The sequence below is a fragment of the Phacochoerus africanus genome, chromosome 8, assembly GCF_016906955.1.
Source record: "Phacochoerus africanus isolate WHEZ1 chromosome 8, ROS_Pafr_v1, whole genome shotgun sequence".
Classification (NCBI taxonomy): Eukaryota; Metazoa; Chordata; class Mammalia; order Artiodactyla; family Suidae; genus Phacochoerus; species Phacochoerus africanus.
The window spans coordinates 45,532,379-45,542,528 of NC_062551.1; the positions used below are offsets into that span (position 1 = coordinate 45,532,379).

General features: G+C 57.1%; 2 protein-coding genes across 2 annotated transcripts; one reads left to right on the forward strand and one right to left on the reverse strand.

Annotated features, from left to right (window-relative positions):
- Window positions 1-205: 205 nt before the first annotated feature.
- Window positions 206-7,474, forward strand: CAPNS1 (calpain small subunit 1). The gene is made up of 11 exons (XM_047793106.1): window positions 206-335; window positions 1,183-1,409; window positions 2,317-2,350; window positions 2,616-2,705; window positions 2,860-2,917; window positions 3,015-3,079; window positions 3,888-3,956; window positions 4,055-4,133; window positions 4,249-4,365; window positions 6,205-6,263; window positions 6,957-7,474. Exons 2-11 carry the CDS (start codon window positions 1,201-1,203, stop codon window positions 6,981-6,983), a joined length of 807 nt encoding a protein of 268 aa, XP_047649062.1. The 5' UTR covers window positions 206-335; window positions 1,183-1,200; the 3' UTR covers window positions 6,984-7,474.
- Window positions 7,475-8,045: 571 nt separating this feature from the next.
- LOC125134165 (cytochrome c oxidase subunit 7A1, mitochondrial) lies at window positions 8,046-9,659 on the reverse strand. Its single transcript, XM_047793107.1, has 4 exons — window positions 9,562-9,659; window positions 8,793-8,879; window positions 8,571-8,655; window positions 8,046-8,180 (listed from the first exon to the last, which is right to left on the reverse strand). Exons 1-4 carry the CDS (start codon window positions 9,574-9,576, stop codon window positions 8,125-8,127), a joined length of 243 nt encoding a protein of 80 aa, XP_047649063.1. The 5' UTR covers window positions 9,577-9,659; the 3' UTR covers window positions 8,046-8,124.
- Between the last annotated feature and the right edge of the window lie 491 nt (window positions 9,660-10,150).

Consider the following 10,150-nt stretch of genomic DNA (forward strand, 5'->3'; position numbering starts at 1 on the left):
CCTCGGAGTCCTGGTCCCCGAGTGCCTGCATTGGGGACCGAAAGGCGTAGAGAAAGATTTCCAGTCTACGAACTCCGGGCGGCGTCAGAACTGCGGCTCAGGAAACGCACAGCGAATTCTCAGCGGCCGCACCCTGTTACACTGGGCGGGGCCAGCAGGCGCCTGCGCAGTTTTAATACCGGCTCTAGGACCGCGCGGAATCCGTCCGGGCCTCCCTGCAGTGCCTAACCCGGCCGGGGCAGCCTGAGTCACCCGCCCCGCCCTGCGGAGCCGGACGCAGCCGGAGGCCCAGGAGCTGCACCGAGAAGCGGACCCGCGGACGCGTGAACGAGGCGGTGAGCGCCCAGTCCGGACTCCCCCCCCTGGTCTCCCTAAGCCCGGCCCTGGCGGCCTCCAAAACCATAGAGATCCTACAATTTTGGTCTCAGGAGTCCCCCAGACCCATGTTCGAACCCCTAGATCTGTCTGGCCCCAGTTATCCCGCCCCGGAGACTCTTCCACCCTCCCTCTCAGGTTCTGAAGTAGGAGCATGGATTTTAGAGGTAGCCAGTAAATTCAGCTCTGGGTGCGGCCTCCAGAATCGCGATCCTAGATCCGATCTCAGTTCTAATGGGGACTCCGTTATCTCAGACCCCGGGGCTCACACCCACAGTCTTAGACCCGAACCCACAGACCCAGCAATGACACTGTTATCTCGCTGCTGTTTGTACCTAAACCCGCAAGCTTACATTCTGGCTTCCCTAAATCCTGGCCCTGGGGCCTCCAGGCAGAGAATTTCTGATCCACGCCCTGATCCGCCCCAGACCTCTTCAACAGTTTTGGGGCTCTGAATCCCAGATTAGAGCGCCAGCTTGGGGCCCCCATCTCGAGAACCCCACTTGACTTGGCTGGTGTCTGGTGCTTAATGATGCCTGTGCGTATACTCAGTCCAGGGTCCTTCGAGCCAGATATGGACTCTTTGGACCGGGAAGAGGTTTCAAACTAGACAATCCGACTTTATGCCACCCATCCGAGACACCCTCCCCCAGAAGCCCAGGCCCTATCCTGAATGAACCCTCGAGCCCCAGTCGGAGGCTTCTTATTACTTCCCCCAGTCCAGCAGCCAGAAATGCGTGTATTTGGGGGGGAAGGGGCGGGTTTAGGGACGGGACAGCAACTTGACTCCTTTTTTCTCCCTCTCAGGAATCTTGAGTCACAGCCATGTTCCTGGTTAACTCGTTCCTGAAGGGTGGCGGCGGCGGCGGCGGCGGCGGGGGAGGCGGAGGCCTGGGCGGGGGCCTAGGGAATGTGCTCGGAGGCCTGATCAGCGGGGCCGGAGGCGGCGGTGGCGGCGGCGGTGGCGGAGGAGGCGGCGGCGGTGGTGGCGGAACTGCCATGCGCATCCTGGGCGGGGTCATTAGTGCCATCAGGTAAGGCGGGCCTGCAGAGGGGCGGGGCCTGGAGGAGGAGGCTGGTCCCGCAAGAATAGAATGGGGTAACCTAGACCTGGACCCGGAACATTAATTAGGCTGGGCCCGGTCTGGGCCAGCAGACCGGCCTTAAGGAGGCCGACTGTATTGAGTTCAGGGAGCGGGGCTTGATATGGGAGTAGTTTTGGCTGTGGTGGGAGACACAATTTGATGGGCCAGGTGGGGATTAATGGGTCTGGTGCGGCCTCCTTCCGCTAACCTGGAGACTAACGTTAAGGGGGCGGAGCTACTGAAGCCGGGTGTCACTTCACTGGGGCAAAGCTTACCTAGGGGCGCGGCATAGCCCTCGTAGGTGCGTTCAGGGGTGTGCCCAGAAGAAGGCCAGGCTTAATGGGATAGGGGAAAAGGACTTGAAGGGACAGGGCCTGGCCAGGAACTGGCTGGATTAAAATAGAAAAATGTCCTGATGGAGGTAGGGCAGGTGGTCGGTAGGGGCCTAGTTAGTCTTGGCCGCTGAATGTGATCCTTTGAAGGAGTGAGAACTCACGGAGCTGGGGTGGGGTCTTGGGAGGACACAAGTGTTCAGAAGCCGTGGAGATGGAGTAGGTTCCTAGACAGGTGAGACCTGCGGAAGGTGGGCCCTGGGAAAGCTGGGGCCGGGCTTCTAGGAAGTATGCCCTCGAAGGGGCTTTGTCTTTTGAGGGATCCGCCGCTGTGTAGGGGGCACAACCAGGGCAGCAAGGATAGGGACAGGTGAGGGCAAAGACTGATGAGGCAGGCGGAGGGAGCTGATAGGGAGGCTGGCAGGCTACGCGGTGAGGCTTGGTGGGCTGGGTCGTGGGGCTGGAGCTGCCAGTTGGAGGCCCCGCCCCCTGGCACTACACTAACTTCTCTTGTTTCCCTTCAGTGAGGCGGCTGCGCAGTACAACCCCGAGCCCCCGGTAAGCCGCCCTTCGCTGTCGGAGACCCCTTCTCATTCAGAGGCCTTTTCCAGCACCCGTCCTTGTCCCTCTCCTTATGAAATTTATCTCATGAAGTCTCTCCCTTGTCATGTCCCCAAACTTAGTGGTATCCGCTCCCTAATCACTGGTCACCTCTCATTCTCTGGTCACTCAACCTCCCAGCCCACTCTGACTTTCCCATTTAGGGCTGTCCTGGCCAGGACACCCCTCTCCCTTCCTGCTCTGAGATCTCCTCCTTCTGCAGCCCCCTCGCACCCATTATTCCAACATTGAGGCCAATGAGAGTGAGGAGGTCCGGCAGTTTCGGAGGCTCTTTGCCCAGCTGGCTGGAGATGTAAGTAACCTGGGGTCCCCAGACCTGTTGGAATCCTCCGGTGCCTTCCCTTGGGCTGCCCTTTACGTATACAATCCTCAAGTTCCCATCCTCCCTCATGACACGCACAGACCCCTTCCAGTCACCCCGACCCATTCCTAACTTTTCCCCTCAGGACATGGAGGTCAGTGCCACGGAACTCATGAACATTCTCAACAAGGTCGTGACCCGACGTGAGTGTCCGGGGTCAACACATAGGGCAGGCATAGGGGCATGGTGGCTGGGGCAGTTGTGATCTCTGACCTCTGACTTTCAACCTGTTCCCCACAGACCCTGATCTGAAGACTGATGGTTTTGGCATTGACACTTGTCGCAGCATGGTGGCTGTGATGGATGTATCCTTGAGGGCAGTCTTGGGGAGGCCTTGGTGAAGATGGGATTTCCTTCCTTCCTTTTTTTTTTGCTGTTTAGGGCCACATCTGTGGCATATGGAAGTTCCCAGGCTAGGGGTCGAATTGGAGTTACAGCTGCTGGCCTACGCCACGGCAACATAGGATCCAATCCACATCTCTGACCTACACCACAGCTCATGGCAATGCCAGATCCTTAACCCACCAAGTAAGGCCAGCAATCAAATCCGAATCCTCATGGATACTAGTTGTGTTTATTACTGCTGAGCCACAACGGGAACTCCTTAAAAAATTTTATACATGAGGAATTCTGAGTGGTTATGGGTTTTTTTGTTTTTTTGTCTTTTCTAGGGCCACACCCACGGCACATGGAGGTTCCTAGGCTAGGGGTCTAATCGGGGTTGTAGCCACCGGCCTACACCACAGCCACAGCAATGCAGGATCCGAGCCATGTCTGTGACCTACACCACAGCTCACGGCAACGCCGGATCCTTAACCCACTGAGCAAAGCTAGGGATCGAACCCATAACCTCATGGTTCCTAGTCAGGTTCGTTAACCACTGAGCCACTTTGCGAACTCCCTGAGTGGTTCTATTTAGAGAGTCCTTATCATTTACAAGTATAAACTAAAATATGGACAAAATGAAAAATGAAGCCACACCCAAGGTGACATGACTAGGATGAGACAGGCACTAGGATTTCAGCCCAGGTTCCCCTGCTTGGCTGTATTATCATATACACAGGGTATACAGTGCACATCTGGGTATAGGTATTCTTAACACCCTCCTGCCAGAGTGACACGACCGGCAAGCTGGGCTTCGAGGAATTCAAGTACTTGTGGAACAACATCAAAAAGTGGCAGGTGTGTGCAGCCTCTGAAACTCATAGCACAAAGCCCCCCAAGCCATGGAGAGGCCATGCTCCCCGAGGCTCAGCCGAACCCTGCCCTTGTCCCCACAGGCCATATACAAACAGTTCGATGTTGACCGTTCAGGGACCATTGGCAGCAGTGAACTCCCAGGGGCCTTTGAAGCCGCAGGTGTGGAATGTGGTGGGGCCGGGGGTGGGATTGGTGAGGCGAACTGAGCTGGTTTGGGGCCGGAAGTGGGTTGGGTCATGGGGTCCCCACTACTGAGAGATTCAATTGTTCTCAGGATTCCACCTGAATGAGCATCTCTACAGCATGATCATCCGACGCTACTCAGATGAGGGAGGGAACATGGATTTTGACAACTTTATCAGCTGCCTGGTCAGACTGGATGCCATGTTCCGTGAGTGACACCCCAGCTCTCTTCCTGGGTGGGGGGTTTGGCCAACCTCCATTGGCCAGGTCTCCTGTGAGCCTGATCCTGGCATGGGCATTGTGAGGGGTGCAGCAGTGATGGAAAGAATCTTGGATCCTGCCTTTATGTCACTCATAGTCCAGAGGAGGAGAGGCACATTGCCACACGGCGAGGGCTCGGCATGGTTATGGCTGGGATGGGGAAACCTAGGCGAGTGCTGGGTGCCGTGAGGGGAAGCTCAGGGTGGAGTGGGTGGAGGTTTGTAGCCGGGGGAGCTCTCACAACTATTCAAACGGAATGAGGCACCTGATGCAGCTTAAGGGGTTAAGGAGGGCTTCCTGGAGGAGAGCACACGTGAGCTGAGACCTGAGGGATGAGGGGGAGCGACCTCACCGGGAGGTTGATTGTTGAGTGGGAACAGCCTGTGCGAAAGCCCAGCAAGGAGAGAAGATGGTGCTTTGGGTTTTTGTTGGACTCAAAAGGAAGGGGAGACAGAAGTCAGGGAGGGGTCGGGAGGGCTGGGTCATGAGGGCTCTTGTGAATGTTCGTGCACTAAATCCTTAAGACAGCCCTGTGAGGGAGTTTCCGTTGTGGCTCAGCAGTAACGAACCTAAGTAGTATCCATGAGGATGCAGGTTCGATCCCTGGCCTCGCTCAGTGGGTTAAGGATCCAGTGTTGCTGTGAGCTGTGGTGTAGGTCACAGGCATGGCTTGGATCCCGCATTGCTGTGGCTGTGGCGTAGGCCAGCAGCTGCAGCTCTGATTCGACCCCTAGCCTGGGAACTTCTATATGCCGCACGTGTGGTCCTAAAATGCAAAACAAAACACAAAACACAAAACAAAATACACACCCCCCACACACACAACCCAACCCTGTGAAGTGGGAATTACTGTCCCCATTTTATAGAGAAGGAACCTAGGTTTCAAGTAGGAGCAGTGGGCATCGTCAGGCCAGGTGGGGGTGTGAATGCCAAGTGCAAGGAGTGCTCAGACACTATCGGGGACAGTGGGGAGCCCAGCAGGTTCTAGGCCAGGGAAGGACAGGGTCTCAGGTTTAGCTTTAGGAAGCTCTCCCAACCCCTTAGAACTCAGGGAAAACAATGCAGTAAGATCTCGGGTGGAGGAGTTCCCATCATTGACTCAGCGGGAACAAACACGACTCATATCCGTGAGGACACAGGCCCAATGGTTAAGGATTTGGCATTGCCATGAGCTGTGGTGTAGGTCACAGATGCGGCTCGGATCTGGTGTTGCTTTGGCTGTGGCGTAAGCCGGTGGCTACAGCTCCAGTTTGACCCCTAGCCTGGGGTCATATGCCGCATGAATGCAGTGTCAGGGTCCCACCTGTGTGGGCACGAGGGTGGTAACTGAGTGGTGAGTGAGAAGCAGCAATGTGGGTGCCTCGGTTTGGCTCTGAGTGGGAACGTGGGGTTGAATGTCAGGGCAGGAGTGAGGACCACACCAGCCCGTAGGAGTAGGAAGTGCAGAGCCTCGTTCCAGTAGCTGTTCAGGCCAGAACTGGAGGGCATGGAGCTTAGAGGTGGGTGGGAGGCTGAGAATGGGGCAGAGGCTCATGAGGGGTGTGCAGGTAACAGTCTGGGTTCCAACCTGTTTCCTCACTTTCTCGCTATGTGACGTGGGGCACATCACTTCACTTCTCTGTGCCTTATTTTAAAATGATGCTTATCTCACAGAATTGGGTTAAATGAGTTAATACACAGAAAGCACTTTATTACTCAGTAGAGTGTGAGCTATTATTATCGTCCTCCCATATATTAGTATATTTTTATCCGAAAAGCCAATCCCTTCAACCCTTCTTTTCTCCAGGTGCCTTCAAATCTCTTGACAAAGACGGTACTGGACAAATCCAGGTGAACATCCAGGAGGTAAGAACCCCTCCCTGTCCTTGGAGTTCCTGCCATGGCTCAGTGGAAATGAACCTGACTTGTATCCATGAGGATGCTGGTTCGATCCCTGGCCTTGATCAGTGGGTTAAGAATCCAGCGTTGCCATGAGCTGTGATGTAGGTCACAGAGTTGGCTCAGATCCTGTGTGGCTGTGGCTGTGACCGGCAGCTGCAGCTCCGATTTGACCCTTAGCCTGGGAACTTCCATATGCCGAGAATGAGGCCCTTAAAAAAAGCAAAAAAAAAAAAAAAGAATCCTTAGGCTTTCCCGTCATGGCTCAGTGGTTAACGAATCTGACTAGGAACCATGAGGTTGCCAGTTCGATCCCCGGCCTTGCTCAGTGGGTTAAGGATCCGGCGTTGCCATGAGCTGTGGTGTAGGTCGCAGACGTGGTTCGGATCTGGTGTTGCTGTGGCTGTGGTGTAGGCCGAGGCTACAGCTCCGATTCGACCCCTAGCCTGGGAACCTCCATATGATGTGGGAGTGGCCCTAGAAAAAGACAAAAAAAAAAAAAGAACCCTTATCCTGGGGTGTGGGAACCTAGCACAGGCCCTCCTCTTAGCCCCATGTACCAGCTCCTGTTTTCCCAGCAATCCCTGGGCGCGGGCAGAGGTGGGCTGCTGGAATGGCAAGGTTCCCTGCTCTTCACCCTCCGTACCCTCCTCTCCCCAGTGGCTGCAGCTGACCATGTATTCCTGAACGGGAGCCCCAGACCTGCCCCCTCGTCGCCTCGCTGAGGGAGTCACCTTGGACTCTTCAGTCTCTCCCAGGGCTGATCTCATCTGCAGCCACATCTTCGTGGGTTCTGCGGACCCACAGTCCTTTCTGTTCTCCCAGCCGTTGGCACCCAGATTCTCAGTCAACAGCCAGAGCCCAACATGCTTCAGCACGCCCTGCCCCGACAGTCACCCCACACCCGTGCACCTATCTCATACCCGCTCCATTAGCCCTCTCTTGCACCTGTGCCAAGCCCAACATTTTTGTTTCTTCCACACCCCAAGGGCCTTTCTCTCTGTTCTGGGAGGATCAGTCCAGTCCCTACGCTCCCTGGCACACCCATTCAGTTACCACCCAGGCAGCCCAACTCCAGGCCATGACAGGCCCACGTGCCCCAGTGCCTTTGTCTGTATTCTGCCCTCAGCCTGCCAGGCCCAGGAGGAAATAAATGCATCTACTTGCTGCTGTCCTGAGGTCGGCCTCCTGTCCTGGGAGCAGATGGGTGGCTCTGGCTGCGTCTGGGGCAGAGGGAGTCTGTCTCTGTGTTTCTCTTAGCCCTCGTCTTTCTCAGTGTGGATCCCAGTTGAGCTGTAGCCTCATTCCTGCTGAGATGTCTCACAGATCCTAAGGGAGGCCGAGCCTGGGACCTAGAAGCCTGGGCCATCTCTGCTTCTGCTGTGAGGGCCAAGCTGGTGGGAGGTCTCAGTGCCAGCACTGGCTCTGTCCCCCAAGGCCATGTCTGCCCCTCTCAGCTCTGTGCTTGAGTGAGTCTGTCCTTATCTGCCTCTGCCAAGCTCGCATCTTCCTCCCCACCCTGGGGCCTCTGCAGGGAGAGGGGCTGCCATCCCAGGGTACAAAGCCCCTGTCCTATGCCAGGTCCCCAGGCCCCATGGGGCAGCCCAGGGCTGCCTTTTGGGATTCCAGCCCTGCTAGGAAGGCTGAGAGGTAGCTCTGGTCTAGCATGAGGGATTAAGGGCTGGGGCAGTGGGCTGTCACAGGGCAGCGATTGCTTGTGGGGTGGAAGGATGGGCTGGGAGGCACACGCAGGAGAGAGCGGGGCTGGGTTCCCCAGGAAGCCAGCACATTTATTGATGCTTGTTGAGGTCCTGCAGACTTCTTGGTCTCACTTCTTGTGAGGGAAGGAGGCCCAGCCGAGGCAGTACAGGCTATAGACAGTGCCTAGGGAGGGAGTGTGCGAGATACAGAATGAGACCCTAGTTTCCCCCCTGAACCCTTTTGAGCCCCCCTCTCCCAGACTCCTCAGTCACCATCCTGGATCTCAGCCCTACTCCCAGCTCCAGCTCCCTTCCCAAACTTCACTTCAAATGGGAAATCCTGGACCTTGATCCAGACCAAGCTGCAGGCTTTCTCCCCAGACCCATCACGAGTCCAGCAGCCCTCCTGGGACAGGGGCCCAAGCCCTAGGGTGCTCCTTCCCTATTTACCAGTCCAGAGTCCCGTACTGTCCACCCTGCCTCCCCGAACCCTAGCCCTGGAACCAGCCCCTTCCCCACTCCCATCTTGAACCCGGCCTCCTGCAGTTCAGCCCCAGCCGGGCCCTGCACTCACCCCCCAGACACAGAGTCATAGTCACTCGGTACAGGATGTTGTCGGTTGCACCGCCCTTCAAATGCACCGGGAGGTCATTGTCCGCCTGGATGTTGGGGGAATTTGATGAGAAAGGAGCCGCCTTCTCTCTGTAGACCCTAAACTCCAGCCTCCACGACTCCCTCCAGACCAAGCAGGCGGCCGGGAGTCCTCCCCGCCAACCCCGGCCGTCGCTCCGCCTACCTGAAAGATTTTCTGTTTCTCAGCCACTCGGTTCTCGAAGCGGTTCCGGGCGGTTGAGCTAAAGGAGCGGACCAGAGCCTGGGAGACCTGTGGGGACGGGGTGGAGGGGTACTGGCGGCGCCTGGAGAGGAGGCCCTCGCCGGGGGGAGGGTGTCGGACTTTCCGAGGCTCTGACTTGGGGATAGTCCCGTCCCTTGGGAGCGTCTCCAAGACAAGATCCGAACTGGCAGCACGAGTGGGGGAGGGGGTCCTGCTCAAAAAGGCCCAGAAGAAGGGGACCCGTGCCTAGGTCAGGCTCGGAGGTTATCAGGCTGTCTAGAGGGTCCTGGAAGAGGGTCGGACCCGGAAGGAGACTCATGTTCTGCAGGTCCGAGTCCCGACATGGTTTTTTTTTGCGGGTCCCTGGATTAAGGGGAGGAGCTTAGGTCCCAGGGGAAAGTCAGGACTGGATCCGGGGTGCCTCGGGGGTTCCCCTGCTGCCTAAGAAGTCCGGGGGCGGGGAAGAGGCGTGAAGTTCCCGGGGCCGAGGTCCTGAGGTATTACAGGTGCCCTGGATGAAGGGAAGAAGTTCAAACTCGGGGCTTCGGGCCGTGTCAGTGGGTCCCCAGCTGTCTCAGCAGCTCTCGTGTTGGGAGCTGGGGGAGGGGGTCCCAAGCCCTGACAGGGGCTCACGATCCAAGTCCCCAGATGCCGGGATGTTTGGGGAGTCTTGCACAGGGGCGAGGGATTCCAGGTTGGGGACCCCAACCCGAACCGTGGGGGCCCTCACCCGCAGGGCCCTCATCCTGCGTCCTCCTCTTCGGCCGGAGTCACCTCCCCTCTCCGCCCAAGGACACACGGTGCCCTCCCTTCCCGGGGAATCCCAGGCCACGCCCTCGGCGCGCCCCACGACCACGCAGCCCCGCTGCCGCTTTCGGATTCGTCCAGTAGGTGGGCGGAGAAGACGCTGCAACCCCGTCCCCGCATCCCAGCGCCAAGTGGTCGGAGCACCCATCTGTAACTCATCTTGGGATTCTGTTGGTCCACGTGGAGAGAAAAGCGGCCCCAGAGACTATATTTTGGGGTTGTTTCTGCAGAGATCCCAGCCTGGAGCAAGTGCAATGCCTCGGGTCGTGTCCCTCGGATCCCTTCCCGTCCGGTTGATGTTGGAGAGCGAGTGAGGAAAGGTAAGATAACCATCTTTACGTCCAAGTGCAGTCTTTTTTCCTACCATGTCGAAACACATTGCTGTGGCTTTGGCTAAACATCAGTGTGCATCTGGGGCTTAGGAACCGTGTTGTTTGGAAAATGCAGTCCACTCACACCTCATCCAGGTGAGAGATGGGAAGCCTGGAAGTGGTAGATTACGCCCCTATCTC